Source organism: Watersipora subatra, chromosome 11 (assembly GCF_963576615.1).
Source record: "Watersipora subatra chromosome 11, tzWatSuba1.1, whole genome shotgun sequence".
Classification (NCBI taxonomy): domain Eukaryota; kingdom Metazoa; phylum Bryozoa; class Gymnolaemata; order Cheilostomatida; family Watersiporidae; genus Watersipora; species Watersipora subatra.
In genome coordinates, this window is record NC_088718.1 from 3,023,647 (window position 1) to 3,048,219 (window position 24,573).

General features: G+C 37.3%; 3 protein-coding genes across 3 annotated transcripts in view; 2 read left to right on the plus strand and 1 right to left on the minus strand.

Moving 5' to 3' along the window:
- Positions 1-4,011: 4,011 nt before the first annotated feature.
- Positions 4,012-4,494, plus strand: LOC137408704 (uncharacterized). Its single transcript, XM_068095280.1, has one exon. It carries the CDS (start codon positions 4,012-4,014, stop codon positions 4,492-4,494), a length of 483 nt encoding a protein of 160 aa, XP_067951381.1.
- Positions 4,495-6,583: 2,089 nt separating this feature from the next.
- LOC137408708 (uncharacterized) lies at positions 6,584-7,375 on the plus strand. Its single transcript, XM_068095284.1, has one exon. The coding sequence runs from the start codon at positions 6,584-6,586 to the stop codon at positions 7,373-7,375; it is 792 nt and encodes a 263-aa protein (XP_067951385.1).
- Positions 7,376-9,896: 2,521 nt separating this feature from the next.
- Positions 9,897-24,573, minus strand: part of LOC137407730 (RNA polymerase II-associated protein 1-like) — a 31,751-nt gene continuing 17,074 nt past the window's right edge. The window contains exons 15-23 of the mRNA XM_068094111.1: positions 23,892-24,082; positions 23,133-23,382; positions 22,477-22,745; positions 21,161-21,304; positions 19,696-19,821; positions 19,086-19,237; positions 17,154-17,446; positions 12,447-12,671; positions 9,897-10,764 (exon numbers count right to left, since the gene is read on the minus strand). Of these exons, the coding sequence (XP_067950212.1) occupies positions 10,639-10,764; positions 12,447-12,671; positions 17,154-17,446; positions 19,086-19,237; positions 19,696-19,821; positions 21,161-21,304; positions 22,477-22,745; positions 23,133-23,382; positions 23,892-24,082 (1,776 nt within the window). The 3' untranslated portion in view covers positions 9,897-10,638. The remainder of the gene's footprint in view (positions 10,765-12,446; positions 12,672-17,153; positions 17,447-19,085; positions 19,238-19,695; positions 19,822-21,160; positions 21,305-22,476; positions 22,746-23,132; positions 23,383-23,891; positions 24,083-24,573) is intronic.

Sequence of the window (24,573 nt, forward strand, 5' to 3'; positions counted from 1 at the left end):
TTACTCTTTCGAACGGGAGACCGATTTCTTCGGAACAAAGCCCTTCGCTGGAATTGTGGGATATGTTGAAAAGGTCTAGCGGTGTATTGTGGGATATATAATCGCACGCACCCATCGCAAGGATCCATTCTGTTGGATACTTGCGATCAGCGTACGCATGTCGCGCGACCGTCGTGCGTTGACGTTTCCATATCACAATTGGTCTACGCACGATGTCGTGCGCCTTGTTGCGCGTCTTGTGCTGTCATATGGAAACCAGGCTTAAAAGAGATCGAGCCAGATAGAACATTAGTTAATCAAGTAGACCAAGTATTAGCAAATATTGAACATCTAGCTGCTCAAGTTTTGGAATGAATGAGCAAACAATGTGTAAGGAGTGAGAGTGTTGAATCACTTGGTTTATTGGTTGACATTCCAACTATCAGCAGTCCTCACTCACTTCAATCACCAGCTAACCAACTAGCTTCTCATAGTCATGAACTCTCAATTACTGAGCCTGCGCCTTCAACCACTCAAACACACATTTTGAAATCCAAGTCTAAGTCATACAATTCTGTGAGCTCTAGGGCGAGCTCCAGCATGCGTCGTATACAACTTGAAACAGCTGCTAACCTTGCTGCTATGAAGAAAAGGTTGGCAGCTGCAAGAGAAATGCAAGAGCTGGAAATGAAAGCACAGCAAATGTCGCAAGCCATTCAGCAACGCAAAATGCAAGCTGAAATAGAGGCCGGAGAGGCAAAGCAGCTTATGATAACACAAGCGCTTAAAGAAGTTGGTGTTGCATCATTAGTTCACCCGACCTCAATAGACAATCAACCCATCGCCGTTTCAACTGGGAATGCTGCAGCATCACATCCAGTTACGCAGTCACATAAACGAGCTTCAGTTTCGCCTGTCAGTGCACACGTTCTTAGATATGTATCTGAGCAACAGCCAGTGCCCCCTTCAAACCCACAAAATTATCATTTCAAATCTGAAGAGCTCCTAAGGCCAAGTCGTGACAGATTCATTCCGAATGAGTGCACCACAGCAAAGAATGCATAACATGACATACACTCTTTTGCTAAAGCTTCCAGGTGTTATTGCAGACACGCCCCATAGTAATGATACTAGACACCAGTCAATCCAACCAGCTACCCTCACACCAGTCACAATGAGTTCTAACCATGAGGTAATCGCTGAAACTTTAGCAGATGCCATAAATACTGTACGCCAAGGCCCATCAGAATCCCCAATGTTTCATGGTGACGCTCTCCAGTACCATGACTAGAAGGCGGCATTTGAGGAAGCATTTGACCTCTCAAAGGTAACACAAGGTCAAAAGTGGCTAAAGCTGCACCAGTACGTAGATAGCAGAGCGTTGAAAACAGTAGAGGGTTACTGGCGGCATAAAACAGAGGATCCCTACCAAGCCGCTTGGGCAAAGCTTGATAAGAGATTTGGAAGACCTGAAATAATTGCTGAAGCCTATGAAAAAAAGTTAACTAGCTGGCCAGCAATCAAGTCAGGTCATGGTGAGAAACTAGAGGATTTTGTAGACTTTCTTGAGTCTGTTGTTGGCTGTATTTCTACCGAGTTAGACTTGAACTCAAAGGCTGCAAATAAGCAGTTGATCCTCAAACTCCCACATCAGACCGCACAAAAGTGGGCAACAAAGGTTACCAAACTCGAGAAACATTATGGGAAACCTCCTCCTTTGAAAGACTTCATAACATTCTTGTCAGATGAATGTGATGTTGCCAAAAACCCTCTGACAAAAACCCTTCAGAACCAGAAATAAAAGTCTGGCAAGATCAAGAAAGATAATCAGGCCAAAAAGCCAGAGAAAAGGGCAACTATGCTTCTAGCAAGTGAAACAAAAGACTCTACAACATGTGAGAGCAAAACCTTTAGAAACCCAGCAAGTGCCACAAAATCCACTGAAAACAAAAATCAACCCAAACGCATAAAGTATCCATGCTTATGTTGCAGAAAAGACAACCATACCATATGTGAATGCTTCAAATTAAGCAAGCTACCACACGGTGATATTGAAAAGCTATTTCATGAACATAAACTCTGCTTTGCGTGTGCAAAGCCAAACCACAAAATGAAAGAATGTAAACATCCAGTAAAATGCAAAAAGACTACCCTAGGACACTTATATTTCGCTAGTATTTAGTTTCGTGAGTAGCACACAGAGTAAAATTTCGCTGCAACTTAATTTCGCAGCTCTGATGAGTGCGAAAATATAGTGATGTGAAAATAAATACCGTGGAACAAACAAATTAGATTCCTCAGGTCCAGTCCTCTAGTAAAAAAAGTTTTTATATTTGCGACTAGTTTGTATTTGTAACCCGCAGGTATAAATGTATGGCAGAAATCGATAATTCAACGTGATCGCTTGCTGCCATTTGTTTCTTGGACTATCAATGACGTCTCGGTCCTTTCCGTCGTGATCGATATGGTACCAATATTAGATCTCTAGTATTTATAGCAAGCGATGGCCATGGCACGTTTTGAGTTCACAATATTTCAAATTAAAAAAAAATCAAATACAGTACATGTCTCATAAAAAAGAAAATAGATAACAACCAACATCACAACCAGAACTGTATAACATGGTTGGACCTGGTGAGGGTTGTTATCGTTTTTGGTTGGCAGTAAAATTCATCACTACAATAAGTATTATTTAATTGTATGACTTCACCTACCAGACTTTCATCCTCATCAGTTACAAATTCGGTGACTAAACTGATATCATCATCTTCTTCGTTTGTCTTGGCTTTTCCAAAAAAACTTGTTATCTTAATTTGCTTTGCCATGCTGCTCATTCGGTGTATTAACGAATTTACTAGAAATTTCCCGATGAGCTCAATCACACACAAAATTATCTGCATTTCTAATATCACGATTTTGTTGTGGATATCAATGAACTACAGGGCCGTCTTCCCTTGGACAGCTGGCCGGCTAAGACGCCCCAACTTTTTAGGAATTTCATAGTCCAACGGCTATAGAAAGGTTTTTATCGCTGTAGAATATCACTTTATATGAAACCATAGATACAAACATCAACTTTTAGTAGTTCTTAGGCGTCATTATTATCTTCATCTGCGGCAAAATATTCTTGTTAACGACTTTTATAAAGGTTTGCAAAATATCAAGTTTTAGCAAACATCTGCTTGCCCATATCCTACTTAATGAACTTGAAATAAAATCGGCAAAAATGATCTTTGTTAAAACGCTTAAAAAAAAAAGATGTCTTCTTTCTGAGCTTTTTAACTGCATACAAGTTTTGCCTGTTTTAATTTTAAAACGTTTTGTCAGTCACATCAGCTAAAACAAAGCAAATCTCAAAAAATAGAAAAATGTTGATACTTGCCAATAAAAATTTTTAAAACTTCACGTGAGAGGCCCGGCTGAGGCCTTACATAAGAGAAACCTGTTGGGAGCTTACAGCACCCCCCCCCCCTCCTTCTCCACACCCCAGATGTTCGTAACTAGTCGTCTAACATTAGCCCCCCCAACTTGCAACCAGTGAATACAGGCCTGTGTAGAACATAGCTATTTAATTTCGAATTTTCGCTAGTTCGTTATGATAGTTTAGTTTCGCGCATGAATTTTTTGCGTGATGATGACTCCGCGAAAACGCGAAAGTTAGATGCCGCGAATACTTAAGTGTCCTAGGGTAACTGTGAAAAACAACATCTCACAATGTTTCACGAGCATTATATGTACACAAATGATGCAGCCGAATCTGCTTCAGAAATGCAAAACCACGCGTCTGGCAATCAAAACCATTCAAAGCAAAGCAAAATCAGTAATGAAGAGAAAGCTGCTGCGCGCCAATGCACTGACAAAATGCACAAACCAGCGCAAGTTATGTCGTGGACCATACCCGTCTACATTTCCACATTAGATTATCCTCAAAATGAAATCCTGGTCTATGCTCTTCTAGACTCCAGATCTAGTCACACCTTTATCACACAAAACACTCTCAACAAGTTACATGCCAAGACAGTCAAACAGAACATGAACATAAGTACGCTAACAAACACAGAAGGAACGAAGTCTGTAAAGGAAGCTGCACCTGGGCTCCTGGTACACGGTTACCGCAGACAAAAGGTTCTCAAGCTACCAACATGCATCAGACAATCCAAGATACCAAATAATGCTAATGATATTCCCAGTGCCATGTCCGTTCAAGACTGGCCTCATCTGCAACACTTGGCCAAGAAACTGATATCTGTAGAGGAAGGCAACAAGTTAGAACTCATGCTTCTTATTGGTAGTAATCTACCTCAAGTGTTCATTTCTAGGCATGACATTGCAAAGGGTGATCGCGAGCCCTTTGCAAGACTGACCGATTTAGGATGGACACTCATGGGTAATATCACATCAGAAACTAACCAAAAGGTCGTAGCTAACCATGTGGATGCCGTAGTGAATAGAGCTGTTGCTGCTCCATTCAGCAGATCAAACATTACATTCAAGGTGAAACCTGAAACACAATGACGATCTTGAAAAGAGGGTACTTAAAATATTAAGCTCAGACTTTGAAAGCACAATTTCAGATGAAACTAAAACACTCTCAATTGAGAATATAAGCTTCCTAAAGACAATGAAAGAACAAATTCACAAAGACACTGATGGTTACATCACTATACCATTACCAATGAATTGTGAACCTAGCAGGCACAACAATTCGAAATCCATAGCAATGAATCGATTCAAGTTGCTTCAGAAAAAGTTCACCAACCCAACATTCAAGGAACATAATAACGCTTTCATGAAAGACATCATTTCACAAGGCGATGCTGAGCTGGTCCCTGAATCTGAAGTAGAGAATCCAAAGTCATGGTACGTTCCCCACTTTGGTGTGTACCATCCGAAGAAGCCTGACAAGATCAGGGTCGTTTTTGATGGGTCAGCCAAGGTGGGAGGCATGTGTCTCAATGACCACCTTCTTCAAGGACCAGATCAACTTAACAGCCTGATAGGCATTCTTTTGAGGTTTCATAAAGAACTTATAGAACTGGAATGTGACATCAGTCGTATGTTCCATCAGTTCCGTGTCATTGACAGACACAGAGACTTCCTAAGGTTCTTGTGGTTTGACTCTCAAGGTGACATTGTATTTTATAGAATGAAGGTGCATCTTTTTGGAGCTTCCTTTTCTCCAGCCTGTGCCACATTTGGCTTAAGGGCCTTATGCAACATGACTCTTAAAGAGAATGATTCCGCCAAGCATTGCATAAAGAAAGACTTTTATGTCGATGATGGCCTTACCAGTGTGCATGACAGTGAGGCAGCTAAAGCAATAGTACATGACGCCATAGCCATCTGAAAAGAAGGGAATCTGAGGTTGCACAAATTTTCCTTAAACTCTGCCGACTTTCTCCAAGCTCTCCCAGAGTCTGAGAGGAACCTACAAGACATTCAACTACTAGAACCAGATATAACTTCCCAGCCTCTTGAGAGGACATCGGGACTCATCTGGTCACTGAAAGCGGATAGTTTTCAATTCAGTTCAGATCTAAAAGCAGGACTCAACACCCGTAGAGGTGTACTATCCACGATTGCATCCATCTACGTTCCTCTTGGCTACCTGTCATCATTCATTCTTCAAGGAAAGAACATCGTCCAAGACATGTGTAAGATGTCAGCAGGTTAGAATACTCCTTTGAACGATGAAATATTGACACGGTGAAATGACTGGAAATCTTCATTGCCGGACCTGTCAACTGTAAACATCAGTAGGTGTTACAAGCTAACCAACTTTGGTGTAATCAAAACTGCAGAGATTCATCACTTCTGCGATGCAAGTACTCCTGGTTGCAGATCAGTAAGCTACCTTTGTTTTGTGAATGCAAGCGACCGAGTCTATTGCTCTCTTCTCATGAGCAAAGCTCGCATAGCACCTCTTAAGCCTACTACTATCCCTCGTCTAGAACTCCAGGCTGCTGTAACAGCAGCCCAGACAGCTATGCTCATCAAATTAGAACTAGATATGGAGGTTTCAAAAGGTATTCTGGACAGATTCCCAAATCGTTTTGGGATATTTCAAAAACACTTCTAAAAAAATCTATGTCTATGTTACCAACCGGATTCAGCAGATAAGGGAACTCACTGATGTAGAAATATGATTCTATATACCTACATCCATCAACCCTGCTGACCATGCCTCTAGAGGGCTTACAGTACGCCAGTTAACGAAACCCTCATGCACTTTGTTCACTGGCCCAGAATTTCTCCACCATGAGCCGCTGGTCATTCCTCAGCAAGTGACACCTCAAGTTAGCTGTGAGGACCCCGAGGTCAAGTCATTGACAACTAATGCGCATAACCCTCCTCACAGGATGCTCTATCAAGCGCTTCATGTCTGTTCCTCCTGAACAAAAGCTGTTAAGATAACCAATGTTTTCTTCAGCAAACAAAACTCTTTGAAAAGGAAGTCAATTGATCTCAATGCAGCATTCACCTACCTTGTCAAATCTTCTCAACAGGAAAATTTCCCTAAACTTGGATCCATGCTGACTCAAAAGCAAATAAGTAAGGCAGTAAGATTTTCAACTTGAATCTCTTTCTTGATGAAAGTGGAGTTATGAGAGTTAGAGGTCGCTTCAAACATATTACCAGCCTAGATTACAAACAGAAGCACCCATTAATCCTTCCAAAGGATAGCCACTTCACTCGAATCATTCTTCAACATTCTCATGAGCAAGTAGCCCATCTGGGAAGAGGTCACACTCTTGATAAAATGAGATCTTCAGGCTACTGGATTGTTGGAGCCAAAGCTTTAATCGCTTTTTTAATTCACAAATGTGTGATCTGCCGGCTACATCGGGCTAAACCAGTTATTCCCCAGATGTCCTCTCTACCACAAGAAAGGTCCGAGTCTTTGCCCCCTTTTAGCTATTGTGGAGTCGACTGCTTCGGACCATTCTTAGTAAAAGACAGGAGAACAAAGCTAAAGAGGTACGGCCTGATGATTACCTGCCTTGCCAGCCGAGTGTTTCACATTGAGTTACTGGATGACTTAACGACCTCAGCATTTATTAATGGCATTCGCCATGTCATGGCTATTCGTGGTCCTATCCGGGAAATCTGGTGTTACCAGAGTACAAATTTTATCGGTGCCATTCCAGAATTGAGCAGAGCAGGACTCCTAGAATTTAAGTTAAACCCTCCCAATGCTAGCCACATGGGTGGTGCTTGGGAGCGGATGATAAAAACTGCCAAAAATGTCCTACAATCATCAGTGAGAAGTCACGGTGGGAGGTTGGACACAAGTGCGCTTCGAACGCTACTCTATGAAACTTTGGCCATCATAAATTCACGACCTTTTTCCGTTGTCACAAAGGAAGACATACCACTTTCTCCTAATAATTACTGACCAGGAAGTCAAACATCATACTGCCTCCACCTAGCGAGTTTAGTGTTGCTGATATATACAGCCGAAAGCAATGACGGTTAGTTCAGTCTCTAGCCAACGAATTTTGGAAACGTTGGTGAAATGAATATCTGACTTACCTTCAGGCCCGCCAAAAATGGGTTACAGGAAAATCTGATGCAAAGATTGGCAACATTGTCACCACCAAAAACGATAATGCACATAGAAATCAGTGGATTAGAGGTAAAATCACGGAATTCATTAGCTCAACTGATGGGCACATTAGATCTGTAAGAATACTCTTAGGCAACCGTAACAACCCTCACCACTCTGGTAAATATCTAGTCCGACCTGTCGCAAAGGTCATCACACTCATAGATGGTGAAAATAACTAAAAGCTGACAGAATAATAACCTTTGCTAAAATAAAGATGAAATTTTAGGTGAGAGTGTAAGGTTCTTTGTTCATTGTAAAATTTTATCTTGCCATTGATGGCCGCATGTCCATTGTCACATCGCTGCCAGTCAGGTCATGACCCAATGTGCCCACTGCTTTAATCATCTTGTTTTTAAAATCGCCATATATTCCCATATTACAAAAACATTAGTGAGCCTTCTACACCTGAACAGCTACCACAACCAAATAAAGTTTATTACTTTGCCAAACTGCTGACCGTGTCCTCACAATTGCAATATACTTTGAATCACCACTTTCCTTTTAGTTTTTAGCATAGGTTTTATCTTTCTTGGCATTTCAGTCTAACACCTCAGAGAATGAGTTTGTACAGAATTTCTGTTTCTGTTCACTTACTATTACTGTTTTTAATATTCACCCATAGAGACATACCTATACATATTTACTCAACCACATTCTAACTCCCCTGGATAAGGTGATACAGGTATGTACTCATTATAAATTTATGTTTTTATTCAATATTTGACTTTTTAAAAGATTCTTTAAATATTGTTATAAACATTTGATGTCATATTGATATTATATGTATTCTTGTTATCATATAGTGTAGCATTTTTGTTTGCTTTATTTTATCTTTATGTTTCATATTATAATTTGTAGTTTTACGGTGTCCACGTCTATAACAGCAAATAAAATTATCTAACAAATGACACCCATTAAAAACTGCACGTTGTCTCTGGGAGGGCAGTTACGTTATTCAGCATATTTCTTTGTTCTGGTGCCATGTTTAGGTTCATCCCAACAGAGCTCAATCATTAAATCCCACCCACATGATGCCCGTCACCTATCTTTGTGGGGAGTTGTATATCATTGGCAAGACATAGTAGTTGCTAATCATTGATGTTAGTGTTGTATCATGTATTTGTTAGGCTCAGGCTAGATTGGTGTCTGAGCTCAAAGTAGTACAGGTGGTTTTGGCAACTACGGCGAGTGAATAAAGCAGGATAAAGCTAGCGAATAAGGCTAGTGGGTAAAGCTAGTAGATTAAATAGTATAAGGCAGTATGGGGAGGATATAAGGAAGTATAACGAAAGACGGAGGATTCTTCTTCACATCAATACTCATTTATACAACGGTTAGTGCAGTGTTAAAGTAAGTAAACTCCTTAAGTACCACACATAACAGTACGACAGTCAGAGTTGAAAACCTAATTAAAAAAGTTGATGATTGACAAACTGGAAACAGATAAATTTGTACCACTACCCAAACCATACCAACATCACAGAAGCCTACGACATGTGATCGTATCAAATACTCTACACATAATATATCAGCTGCCAAAATTTGTGGTGTATTTCAAACAAAAGCTGTGCATTATAAAAGACTTTCACAGGAGTTGTCTAACCAATGATACAAACAAGATGCCAATGTTTTACATCAGCCAAAGAATGTTAGAGAAGCCTGCAGCAGATGATCAGTCAAAGAGCCATTCAATTAATCCAAAAAGGTAACAAGCCAATAAGTCATAAGGGTCTTAGGAAGATAGAGGCTATACAAAGCTCCAACCCCTCCTTGGCCTATAACAGCCCTAGCACCACACTCCTAGCAAACAAACCATAAACAAGACTTACTAGAGACTAGGGTTAAGTACATGTATATAAAACAGTGTTATCTTTGCTTAGTCTGCTAAAGAAAAATTCTGTCATTCATAGGGCCATAACTGTAACGTCTTCATGGCTAATAGAGATATAGAAATGTTGATAAACACTAGTATTTGTAGATCATAAAAGATCATTAGCTTCCAAAGAGTGCCGAATCTTAGGATCTAACCTTGATTGCATTAAATATTTTAACCTAGGCTTACTATGGAATAGCACAATACTGATATAGAAAGATTTAACCACGAGATATTACATAATTTGGGCCTAATAACAGCACTGTTATAACCATGATGGATTCACTGGATCAGCTTTACCTGGTAGCAACAGTTTAATTTTTGGAGCAAACGGTGCCGCCTTGTCTGAGGTAAAAATTTGTCTTGGAAGAAATTGAAGGCAAGGTCCAGAGGTTAACCATTACACACAGCACAATAAACATTCATTTCGCTATTATAAAAAATTGATTATTAAATTGATAAAAAATCAATTACCATTTAAAACGAAAAACCAATAAATTTTTATTGTAAACTGTATGTATATTAATCAATTGAATCTTAACATTTCTCCCTTGAAACAACTTTCTGAAAATGAATATTTTCAAAATCTCTTCGACATGGACCACTACAAACTACATGTCATAATTACCATCTACTTATCAGTCCTGGCTATATAAATAATAGAATGACACAATGGTTGGTTAGAGACAGATTATGTGACAATATTTAATTGCTTCTTGTTAATTTTTCAAGCTGTGTTTATTTTGTTCACACCAGCTTCTTATAATACAATATAAATTACCCAAAATTTGTATAATATGTGATATTCTTGAAAAAAAACGAAATGCTGTCTGATGGTGACATAAATTTAATACAATTAATTTACACTTTAAGAAGTGTGAATTGTTAAAAGTTCTTACTTAAGCATGTTATAGGCCACTATTGTGAAAAAATAGCAAAACAGTCAATCTAAAAAAGCGAATACATATATTTTCTGACCCACTTTTAGATCAAATCAAGTATTTTGGTGTAAAACATTCTGCAAACAGTGGAACTGCTGATTTTTTATAGAATTTTTTATAGATTTTTTGTAGACAGTCTAGGCTGATATTAATCGGTGTGTTTCTCAGAGCGGTGTGTAGATCCAGCATACATGATATTTTGTTGAGTTTTTTTATTTTGACAGGCATGGCCTGAATCAGAGAGACTTGAGTGTTTGACAACGGCTGGCAGGTAGCTGGCTGTAAGAGACTATTTGACAGCCCTCTGAAGCTTGATTACTCAGCTTGTACTCCTTGTAGAATATTAAGTGTTGCTTTAATGACTGCAAGTAAACACAAGCTTTCAGTTAGCATAAAATTTAGTTTAACGAGGAGACCTAAGGACCAATGAGACCCAGTTTAACACCCCGTGTTGCCGGGTGCAAAATAGAACTTCAATTTATACTTTGTATTTGTTTATTCTAGAACTTTTAAACAAATAACAAAACAGAAGACATAAATATGTAGTAATTATTTCTGACTAGTTAAATTCCCGGCAAGGCACAGGAAATAAAAATGTTTTGCAAAAAACATTTATTTTTATCACCATATACAACATTCACCATTTCAACTTATAAATGAAGGTGTTTGTTTATTTCTGAGTGTGCTATAAGTTTAATTAGGTTTATGCTATATAAACATATATAGCGTTTTGGGAAGTCTGGAAACAAATTTTTCTTCTAGTAAATTAGTTCAAGCGTGCTAGCTGAATCGTGGGTATTTTAACAAATTGCAATTAAAGATTGGCAGGTGTAATAACTGTGTGCACAAAGATTCCATAACACGGCAATTAGTCTGTGTGGCGTAGTGGATAGCTCGTCTGTCTGCAGAACCAGGGTTTCCAAATTAAATTCCAGTGTGAAGCGGGTTTTTCGTTTCTTAAACTTGATCGCTAATAATAGCTAGACAAACGACAAACAAACACTGAAATTTATAGATATTGGCACAATTATTCTGAGGCTTTAGAAGGTGTTTGATTAGTTGAGTTGGTTAGAGTGTCAGTCTATAATAAACGGTATAATGGGTTGAAGCCCGAAACTCGCCACCACTTTAATTGCTTCATTACAAAATTGCATCTAGCGTCATTTTCATTCACCAGTGTTTCTCGGCATCTATGCCTCTTCGGGGTGGTGACCTAAATTTGTTTTAGGCCTAAACCTGGGAGAGTTTCAAAGAAAACCGTATGCAAAATTTCTGACAGATTTTCTAATTAAAAGCTAGTTTGTGTAGACGACGAACAAAAAAAAAAATTATATAATTACTAGCTGTGCATCCCGGCGTTGCCCGGGTATTAAAAATCAGCTTATAAACAATGAGAAGTGATGAGATTTGCTTACCACTTGCTGGCAGGCAACTCTCCAGCAAGTGGCAGGCTATTGCCAACTGGCCTGGTGCATTGCCAATGGAAAATTCCACTAACCTAGTTAGTAAGCTTTAAATGCCGGTAGGCAATGACTATGCGTCAGCATTGTTGCCCACCTAGGCTATTCTAATAATAGCTATAGCCAGAATGCAGACAGACATAGGACATACTTTAAGAAATATATATTTAAATAGAAGAAAGATTGGTGAGAATTGCAACAATCAGTAAGTGATCAAATCTGAATAAACTACTAGGAATAGTTACAACGTTATAATAATGACTTGGTATTGTACTCAGTTGACAACAGTTAACAACCGATATAAAGATTAGTTACAACTAATATTCACTCACTCAACTAACTTGACTGCAACTTTACTGGACTATTCCCAAGAACAATAATTTCATTCTTTTGACACAATGTGTGCAAAATGTTTTGTCAAAAAAGTATCTTTACTAATAATAATGTAATAATAATGATTCAGCAACCAAAAATAAAGACAATAAAAAGTAAATTCAAGTATTTAGTTAAAAACTGGAATTAAATTAAGATTGTTTGACCTACGCCAACACCTAAACATCCATATCTATTCAGTGCAGACTGACCTCATCTGTACATTGCTGGGCTGATCTAAGCAGAGTCTGCTTCACGTCCATAGAGTTGCCATCGGTGGTGAACATGAACCTGTTGACATGGTGCACAGCGACAACATACAGCAGGTGGTTTCGCTGCAGTGTCACTGTGCGACATAGTAAATGTCGACACATGTGCATTATAATGGTAGAATTTGTCTCCTCTGGGTATAGCAGTTCATCTATCGGAAAGGCCAGCTGCAGCAAATAGTGTAACAATTAGCTCTACTCCAGCTAAATCAGATCTGGTTAACACGAAGAGTTGTCTTCTGCTTGAGGAAATAAAATATACCGATATTTGTTATACCGTAAAACCTCTATATGAACACTATGGCACTCTATTTTTCAACTTGTTCCCTATAGTGGCAGTCAAATAAAGGTAGGGCGTTCAAATAGAGGCTGGCGGGGTACTTTTCAAATGGTTCATCAGAATTTTGGGAAGATAAATTTAGCCCTATTACAGGTGATGCGAATGTCGCCTATTTTTTGCCCTCTTTTTCCGGTGGAGCGATATTAAACCTTTTGAATGCAATAAATCTGCTGCCTTACCTATAAATTGACAAAGATCTCTTAATAAATATGCATTGAGAAACCGAGAAATATCTCTACCAGTTGATATCTATTGCTTGTAATTGACCTGTGATGATATTATATAACCTGTGTCCTTCTTTGCAATTTGTTGGTACTTTCGATTTTTAATTCATTCTAAATTTGAAAACATATTCTTATTTTATATTTAACAATGTTGCATAAAAACTCATTGCACTCATTGATATGTTTACTACAGTTTGCAGCCAGAACTAGCTTTTTATGTGCAATAGAAGAGGAGTTATGGGCGTCGATCCAGTGTAAGCCGAGTAAAGATAACTACAAAGATTTTATCAAATAATATGATATAAATGTGCAAATTTATAAGTTATATAATGATAATATATCAAATGCTACAAAATATACATTCAATAACAAGTGACATAAATGATCCATACTTATGATACACGCAGAAACAAAAATTAACATTTGTGAAACCAAAATACATTGCATTTGCATCATTTGCTCAGCTAGTTGCGTTCTGATCGTTGCTTTCATTGGTAACTATTTCATCTGCTTTTGGCTGTTTAACACCTTCCACATTGTCTTCTGACCTAATTATTTTTGTGCACCACTAAACCAGGAACTACTATTAGCCTTATACAGTTAATTACTGTTGGTGTTACTTTCAAAGTTTTAACAAAAAGCCCGTAAAGCTTTGGAGTTAGAAAACGGACTTCAATATGAACAGAAACAATAAAAGAATTAATTGTTATTGATGTAACTGTGTCATTCTTAGTACAATTTTGTACACATTTTTCTATTGATCATTTTCTATTATGGATTCGTCAAGATCAAAGAATGTCAAAATGGCAGTCAAATAAAGGTGACGTTCAATTAAAGGGTGGCTGTCTATTTTTCAATCCTTCTATATACTGGTGGTCAAATAGTGGTGGCGTTCAAATGAAGGTGGCGTTCAAATAGAGGTTTTACGGTATATGTTTTTAGATATTTGCTGTTAAAACTACTCCAACCGTATTTCCAATCTGCCTGACCATCCCTTACATTCATACTTCTTCAAAAACCCATTACACCTCATACCAGACATCGACATCTTACCAATCCACATTATAAAACCAGGGCTGGGGCCACTAGCAAATATTGGACGCAATGCACTAAAGTGCACTGCCAGCCATGGTTTTGCACTACGCACTTGCCCAATGCATTTTAGGTAGAGCTTTATGCACTTGCACTTTGCACTATTAGGACAGAATCAAACACTTGCATTTTACACTTTCTCTAAGCATGAAATCCACTTGCACTTTATACTTTGCACTTTATGGTTGAAGTTAATCCACTTGCGCTGCACTATGCACTTTTTGTCAGTATTGAATCCACTTGCACTTTACACTTCACACTTCCTGTTAACACTAAGTCCACTTGCACTGCACTTTGTACATTATGATAGTGATGTTTATCCACTTGTACTAACACTTTCATCTTTTTGGTTGACTTCATCCACTTGCACTGCACTTTGCACTTTATTAGTTTACATCAGATCCACTATACACTTAACATTGAAGCTGACACAAATATTCGGTGTGGATATCAAACCACTTGACACTTTTTTTTAAAGACATGGTTGCGCAATTTGCCATTTTTGGACTATCATGATTAACAAAAACTCTTTAATAATAGAAAAGATAGCTGAAACTGATTCAAAAACTGACACTTAGCTTAACTGACACTCCATTTTGCTCAACACACTGAAACCCAATCATTTAGGCCTCCAGTTGTATTTCTTGCAGCATGTATAACTTTTCCTTCTACTATGTCAAACTAACACATATTCATATATTTTGCATGTCATGTATTCCTTGCTACATCCACTGTTCACACATCGCATCACTCCAGGTTATCACAACTATACATTTTTATCAATGCTAGCATTCGACTATTGTGTACTATCCAGTAGTCATGGAGTGTTGCACTGCACTATCCGCTGTCTATAAACTTTGCACTGCACTTTTCTACACTATCCACTTTCATTTAATTTCGCATTGCACTTTTTTGCACTATCTACTATCTGTGTAATTTTGCACTTCACTATTTCGCACTATGCACTTTTCATATAATTTTGCACTTCACTATTTCGCACTATCCACTAGCCAAACATACATGCATTCCACTATGCATTACACTAGTGGAAGTGGAAATGCAGTGCGAAATCCACTTGCATTACAAGTGGCCCCAGCCCTGTATAGAACAGCGTTATGCAAAAAGTTCTATTTTATTTTAATTCTATTTTTGTCTCATGGTATAATTTGATTTGAACAGCATTGACTGATGGTAATAAAGTTCATATCAATCTTTGCAGTCAAACCCAGGGAGAAGATAAATCTACATTATAGAACAGTGTTGCGCAAAAAGAGCTTTTCCTTCCATTACACATAATTTTGTTTAAATATCCTTTATTTTATTTTCTAGTATTAGCATATGCATACATTCTGTTTTGCTTAATTCTTTACAGAGCTAAAACAAACTACAGATCTTTCAAGTGGTTACATATTGTATTACAATGTAATATATAAAACTATGTAAAACCTGAATCTATATGTACATCTATATATATCAGTGGTTCTTAATCAGGGGGAATTTTGGAATTTTAGGGGGGAATTTTACGTCTTACCAATCTACATTATAGAACAGTGTTATGCAAAATTAGCTTTTTCTTTCAATACAAATAATTCATTTACTATTCTTTATTTTATTTGAATTCTATTTTTGTCTCATGGTCTAACTTGCTTTCAACAGCATTTACCAGTATAAATAAAGTTAATCTATAAACATGGCAAATTTGTAAACAAAAATAATAAGAAATCACAGAGTAAGGGTTATAAAGAGGTCAGCATTAGTCCTTGGCTACAAAGAGATAAACTGAATAAATAATTTTAATTTAATAAATTAAATAAAGAGCTATAAGAAATAACTAATCTGCTTAGATTTTTTTGACAACAATATAAAAATTGTGGCGAGTAAAGGGCAACTAAATTTGACAAATCAAATTCACATTTTAGTTTGATTGGGCAAACCTATTACAATGTTGTTATGTCCGAGTGAACTTTTCTAGTACACTCAGAATAGAGATATTTACAGCTCAGCAATAAATAACTCTTTGTTCTGTTGGTAAGTTTTTTGTGGTTTTAATGAGACAAAAGATTTACCTTTTGGCTTCTGGCAGACTTGAATAAGATTGAAGAGAAACTTCAAATAACTGTATAAAAACTTGTAGAAATAAATTTGTGGATAGTAGGAACATCTACCCAAGTTTAACACCTTCAGTCTAAACGATTTCATAGTCATTTTTATCAGTTAATTGCGATAAGTATACACGTGCAGTATGTGTGTTCTTATAATCCCCTGGTTAGGAATGAACTGTCTTGCAAGTGCAAACTCATTGTCATATTTTTAGAGGTATTGACAAGAGTTAAAGAGAGACTCTGAAACTGTGTAGGAAAGGGCATATATCTCTATTAATAAATCCACCTTGTCTTTGTCTGTCTGTTAGTCTGTGTAAATGCTATGGGTTTCCACATTTTTTTGGCTGATTTCATCCAAACTTGACATACATATACTCTGTCACTTCTACCAGGTTGGCAAACATATTTGCTTTCAAAACTTTGTCTAGTTCCTGAGAACCTGCCTCTTAAACACCCACCTGCAGACTATCTTATTGAAAATGAAAGATACCTATCTTAAGATAATTTATCTGATAAGAAACTCAAGAAAGCACCTTCACACGCATTAAGTACAATTTCCTTCAATGAACGTGTTTCTGTATTTGCTGTCCTGGAAGCGTACATTGAAAATCTACACACTTGCTGCCGGCTATCTGATTAAAAACAAATGAGATCTTGGGCAATGCCAGATTTAATGCCAGTATAGAATATAATAATATATAATATAATTCATTTAATATAATATATTATATAACACATAATATAATTACATATAATTTATATATATTATAAATTTAATATCATATGTTATAATATAATTTATTAATAATATAATTTAATACATATAATATAATTACATATATTCAGTTTATATATATTTTATACATATAATATAGAATATAATATCTCCTACCTCTTGAGGCTTGAGATAAATACATCTCAATGATCGGGCATGCTCTGTCCAAACCAACTTCCTGAAGTCGACGAGCTGAGATTGCATCATGGGTAGAACAAGATACTGAGCAAAAGTGTTATTGCCAAAGGACACAGCTTCAAACTGCTGAACGAAGTCAGCGTATAGATCAGTAAAGGAAATAAGGCCTGGTATGGGTTGACTGAAATTAATTCGAGAGATATGCTGACAGTAGGATGCCAAAAGACGCAGTAGCACCGACTGCATGTCAGCTTCTAGGAAGAGGTCAGTGTCTGCAAAGTGAAAACAGGAATAAATCTAAGATAATTTGGAATAATACAATATTATTCTAGAAACAACATTAAATGACTTGCAATGCAATGAGAGCTAACAGGAGAACTAAGAGTTAGGTATCCAACAAGAGAGGACAACTTTGGTATAGATTATTAGCTCTAACAGAAATGCACTATTTGTGCTGTAGTTACACAAGTAGCTCTACTATATGTATAGAAGAATAACAAACTTTTGCCATGAAATCATACGTAACCTCCAGCTACAGGATATGCTTTCTTGATCCAACCTACATAAACTATGTTTTCACTGTGCACATGATGCAGATTTGGAGTTGTGTACACATTGAATTACACATTAGCGATAAGTGTCTCAATGGACATTCGCATGTTGCGGATTATCGTGGGTGCTTTGTTAGCACCCAGGTTAACAGGTTACACTGAGATTTATCTATATATATATTTCTCAAAGTATGTGTGTATGCATTCCGGCTATAGATCTTAATATCTTGAGATAAAGATTCCGTACCGAAGAAGATTTGATCTCGGACCCTACCATTCACCAGACCGATGCGCTATCCACTAGACCACAGAAATTGAATTGCTACCTAGCATATAAGTCGGTATATGTGAGCAAATACCCAACATATTTGCGTACAACATGGGTCATAGCATAACGTCATGAGCAGCTGTTGCTCACATTATTAAATGCACTAGCTAATAGAGAGCAGCTCTCACTACTTCACATTGTTTATAAAACAAAACATTTTTCTCATGATATGTAGTTTGAAAGTTAAAATGGCAAATGTTGTTATATGTTAAATACAAATCAATTTTCTGTCCAAAGACTTTTCTATTACCCGGGCAATGCCGGGTAGCACAGCTAGTACAAATATAGATGGTGAAATGTTGGCACTAAACTAGGCAGGAGCCCAGTATAAAATGAATTGAATTGATATAGTTGAATTGGTATAGTTGAATTGATTAACTAGCAGCAAATAATCAGTAAACTTTCGATGGTAATAAACAGTAGCTTATTCAAGTTGGTGTCAATCATTATGTTTCCGTGATGCGGATCAAGAGTAGTGCACACATGGAGTTACTACGCTATGAGTATTTTAACGGACATTCGTATGTTGCTGATTAACGAGGGCGCTTTGCTAAAATGATAATGAATTCTGCACAAGAAGTTATAGCAGTGCGCTCCTGTCTTGATTAGCAACACACTTTCGAAATAGGAACGAATGAAGTCTGGAAAATGTTTATAATGGAATCGCTTACAAGGCATTGTCTCGCGGTACTTTTACAAATACCATTTCCATTTTTCACAAGCATGAAACAATGAAAATCTGTCCGTAACAAAAATCGCTTGACTTGCGGTTTTTTGCCATTTCTTGCAAATGACACGAACTTGTGGACAAACCACGACATGGAAACAGCGAATGTGACCACCGATAAAGTCATAACAATAGCGAAGCAGCAATGTGAACACCATTAAAATTCATCTGTTATTAGATTAGCTTCGTCAATAGCATTATTGAGTAGCTTACAACAGAAATATGAGAGACTAATTGAAATGTGGAACAAAGAGGGTTGCACATTTGGAAATACACAACTACTAGTAATCAAATAAAAGGTTTACCGAGTAAAAAAGAGCACATGACTCTCGCTATCTTAGCATGAATCCCAATGGAGTTGATGATGTTAGGGTGATACTTTTCCAGCAGATAGACAAACTGCAACGAGTTCTTCACTAGCAGGTACGTATCTGGCGGCAGCTTAGTGTCAGGTTTTCTAAAAATGAATACATTCAGCAAAATCTTCAGCTATACAGGCTTTGATTAGCGGAACAGGAAACAGCAACAATTGTTTTATAGGTTTCTCTGGTTAATTAACAATCAACCTTGTTTTCAAATTGTTTCTCAACATCTTCAATCACCTGTCTTGCTACAGTTAGGATTATACACCTGTACAAGGAAAAGTGATGAAACTGCATGGCTATGCCTTTTACATATGCTTTTAGTTAGTCTGAGAACTTGTAACAGAGAAGTACAATGCAGAAACATACACTAAAACAGTATTCTTACCTATCATAGTTGTAATACAATGTTTAGCATAACTACATACAGGAGTTGACTGCAAAGAGCAGACAACCCTCTTCGCAACTACCAGATCTAATTAAATCTCTAGCGTATGATAGTTAGATATTCTCAATAGATGGTTAGGCAATCAAACAGGACATTCTCACTTACCTGGATGTTGATGTTTGGTATAAATGCATTATGGGAAGGAAAGGCCAATCAGTAGGTAAGAGATCTGATGTGTTGTGTCCTACCTGCATGCTGTTAATCTGAACTACATTCCGATCCCTAAGGTTCCTATATCAGAGAATGAGGAGTTATGCTCCATGTATCTTATCCATGTGAAATAAAGGAACTACCACTTACTAAGTAGATAAACTGTCTACTGCAGAAGGAAAGAAGGTACTTCAAGATAGGATAGCAGCATCGAGAACAATCATGATAATAAAACAAAATGGAGTGCATAATGCTAGAGAATATAACACATTTCTATGCGTTGTAACATTCATAGGCTGTTAAAAATCTTTGGAATCACATTGAAGTTGTAATCCAAAACATAGGAATGAAAAGCCATGTCTTGATACAGCAAAGACAAGGTCTCTACACGTGGAGGCATATAACATGTTTGACAATTAACAATCTCAGAGCTTTAGCAACGCCTGTGATACTTTGCAGCCGCATCACTTTGCTAAGGTTAAGTAAATATAGCTGGAGGTGATAATAAACCACCTAGTTATTCATCACAATGGGAAGAAACTAATCTAGGCATGAATAACAGTGCTGAAGGCTGTGAGTTTATTTCTAAACTAAAACAATTAATTTTCAAGGGCAAGTACCTTCGGTGATTTTTTAAAAGAAGTAGGTCACGGATGTAAAGTAGGTCATCGAGGTAAAGTAGGTCATGAAGGCAAAGAACGTCATGGAGGCAAAGTAGGTGATGGAGATGAAGTATGTCATGAAAGTAAAGTAGGTCATGGAGGTAAAGTAGGTCATGGATGTAAAGTATGTCATGAAAGTAAAGTAGGTCATGGAGGTAAAGTAGGTCATGGAGGTAAAGTAGGTCATGGATGTAAAGAAGGTCATGGAGGTAAAGGTGGTGTTAAATCAGTTATTCAGAGCAACTAGTAAGAAAGCAAATAGTGAGTGGAAAATTCATGATAAATCCACAAGTGTTAAAGTGTTATTGTTTACTGCTAAAAATTAAAAGTGCTGGGATAAGTGAAAAATTTTCCAACAATCACCCTTGTAATGAATATTTTTAGTGAATCTTTTGCATGCATTTGATGAGGCAGTTTATATTTTAAACCACGGCTAGAAAAGACACGATATTTCAGGCATTAAAATCTTGCAATTTTGGTATCTTCCAAACTATCAAAAGAAACATGCCGTTGCCAATCGATCTACAGACAATTTTTCGTAGCCTTTGTAAAAGCTTTGTAAAACGCATTACACTGTGTTTGACTAGCTATTTTAACATATGATTCATCGATTAAAATAGTGTTAACACAGTCACAAAAAGTAAACAAAAATTCTAAAAAGAATTAAAAAGCACCAAGTACATGTTGAATTGCATAAAGACATCTTTGCCGTGCTAATAAGGCTAGCTCTATAGGTTATAAATGTAAGCAAGACAAACCTTGACTTTTTTAGTTGGTCTCCGAGAGGCAAACTGAGGGAGATGTAAGTGTTGGCTATAGAGGAGAGCGACTTTAGACACATAATGATCAGCTCATCGCCCGTCTCACCAGGGTCAGGTGGTGACGTTCGCGGCTCACACGACCTAAACACAGACCGCTTGAACTCGTACAGCTGATCTCTACTGCAGGTAAACAGCGAGAACCTTTAAATCAACAATTTCTAACAGCTGTGATGCACATATCGTAACAATTACAACTTTTATCAAAGAATAAATCAGACAGCATTTACGCTTGAACTTGCAACTCCTTATCAGCAGCAACTGAGAGCTTTGAATCTTTCTTTCTGAACAATAATTCCACAAGCCAATAAAACTATAGTCAAATCTCTGCTAAAAATTTTCATGAAATTCAAGCGAATGTTTAGCTCGACACCCAAAGAAATTTCTCATGTCAAACGTTTTTGGAAACAGTTTTGTAAGTACAAATAAAGCATTAATGAAACTTCAAAATAAAATGCTAGGAAATATGTGAATAATGAAAGAATATAAAATAGGGTGAATTAAACTTCATCTACGAGTTGAGGTAAGTTATGCGACATACTTCTTTCACTACCTACACCTCTGAGCCCTAAAGATTGCTGAGCCTGGACTAATGTTTGTGTGTCTCAAAAGTAAAATAATAGAAAAAACCCGTCGATGACCAGTATTTTATTAATTATCAATCAGATTTGTGTTTAAAAAAAGATTTGTGTTTATATATCAATTTATATAATATATATAAATTGATTATATGTAATTATATTATGTATTATATTATTAAATTATGTTATAACATATTATATTAAATGGATTATATTATATTATTATATTCTATACTGGCATTTAACTTGGCATTGCCCGGGATCTCATTCGTTTTCAATCAGATAGCCGGCAGCAAGCGTGTAGATTTTCAATGTAAGTATTTAATCAATCTTCAGTATTTATTCTGAAGTTATCTCATATTTTTATACTCTAGAGCCAATTAAACAAATTACAGTGTATTCTTATAGAAGTATTTGCTCCAAGATATGACGGTTTTAACATAAGTAGAAAATGTCCGAACAGCTTGACTTCATATGTATAATGTCATACAATGGTTTACCCGAGCAAATACCAAATATAACAGCAAGCACATGCGGCCTCATACTTATCTCACCAAACATTTGGAACAGCCAAAATCTAACCATATTACTGTATTTTCATTTTGAAGCACTCTTTGTTTCCTATCAAGCCAAGCTGATTATTGCCAACATTTCGGTGAATAGACTAAGGCCCACCTGAAGAGTGTTGGGTCGAAAGCTACTCGGTTAAGAAGTATGTATAGATCAGCGAGTACAAAACCCGTACAGCGAGGTACGAGTGATAGAGCACATCTGTGATAGTCTTTAGCGTAAGATGTAGGAACAGATGCAGCCAGCTGACAGATGTCAATCAGTGTGACACAGTCAACAAAACAGAGCAAGTTTTCACAGTTGGCTGAAGAGGATTGGCTCACTCGTTTGATATAGGTCAAGACCTCCGTGTGTCCCAGTAATTGTACACAGATCTGCAGAGAACATGCCAATGAAAAGTAAAATTTAAATATTGATACTAGAGGGAAAGGAAAAAAGTAAAGAAGAGAAGGGAAAGAAGAGTGAAGAAGAGAGAGAGGAGAAAAGGGAAAAGTGATGGAGAGACAGAGATGGGGAGGAAAGAAAGGAGGGAGAGAGAAAAAAGAAGGGAGGAGAGAGAGAAAGAAAGGGATTGGAAAGAAGAGAAGAAAGGGAGCAAAAGAGGAGAAAATGAGAAGAGAAAGGAGGTTTTAGAAAAGAAAAGGGAGATAGAGGAGGAAAAAAGAGAGAGAAAAAGAAAGAAAAGCGATGGAGAGAGAGGGTGAGGATGTAGGAGAGACTGACACGCTTGATTAAGGCAAGGACTGACCAAGCATACTCACTGACTGCACATGAGCAGGGTCGACCTTGAGAACACAAGAGAGAAGCTGTAGCAATGCCTTAACTAGCAGGCACTGCCTCACATCAGTATGGGCAAATGGAGAGACACGTAGGGGAGGCTGTTGAGAGCCCCCGAGGTTGAGATGTATGTCTGCAGAATTGACAGGCTTCTCTACAGTACAGAGGGAAGGCAGGCTAGGAACCGCCTCACTGCTTATGTAGCCTCCCTCTCTAGTGAGGACACACAATTCTCTACAAAGCAAACATCATTAAAATAAAGACAGCAGGCAATGATTTGTAGCTACAAGTAATCTAAAGACAGACTAGGAACAAATGAAAGTTGAGTTGAAAGCATATGGGTTTTTGTGACTTACTGTGACTAACTACTAACAAATTCTTGTATTGCACTCATCTAAAATTTTAGCACAGTAGATGCTTCAAACAATAAAACTATAGTTTGAGAGTTGTCTGCTCTACAAGCATGCACAATTTGGATTTTAACAACAAACAAATTTTTTAGAATAAATCAACAATATTAGAACCGAGTCTATGTGAATAAATATGAACTGGCAACTAAATTGGAAAATCTATCAAATTTAATTGAGTTTTTGTGTTACCGTCCATGAAGATTTACAGCTGAATAAGTCTGTGTGTATTAACCTGTGGTGAAACAACTCCAATTTATATTGATTAGCAACAAAATCTTTCTTAAAACTTAGTTGTTATAAGCAGTAAGTTAATAATGTATTCTTAAGAGTTACCTGACACCAGAGAGAAGTCTGCTAAAAGCTGTAGAAACAAGGAGTCGACCCACTAGCCCCACCACATCTTGCGCAATAACATGAGGTGTGACAGCACATTCTAGGTTCACAGGCTGAGACCTTGCATAAGTGAGATAGAGAGATACGAACTCAATAGAGCTGATCAGGCCATCCAAGTCGAAACTCGTTGGCTAAAATAAAGCAGGATATTTCTAAAATATATTCTGATGACCTGACTTGCTGCAATCAAAAGCCTTTGCATAGACTTTCAGCAGAACTGAGGAAGAAAATTTGAAAGACTATAGTACTAATGTTCAATGTAGATTACACTTCAGAAAACAAAATATGTTTGCTATTAGCTGGGTCTATGGTTCAATTGGAAACAACTCATAAGTACAGAGGAATGCCTGTGAATCCCAGCGGCAATGACCTTGAGTGGTACTAAAAGGGTGCTATTACTAATAGGATGTTATTAAAAGGATGCTGCTACTAATAAGGTGGTATTAAAAAGATGCTGCTATTAATAGGGTGTTACGAAAATTGTGCTACTATTAATAGGGTGGTACTAAAAGGATGCTGCCACTAATAGGACGTAATTAAAAGGATGCTGCTACTTATAGGGTGGTATTAAAAAGATGCTGCTATTAAGGGGTGTCACTAAAAGGGTGCTACTACTAATAGG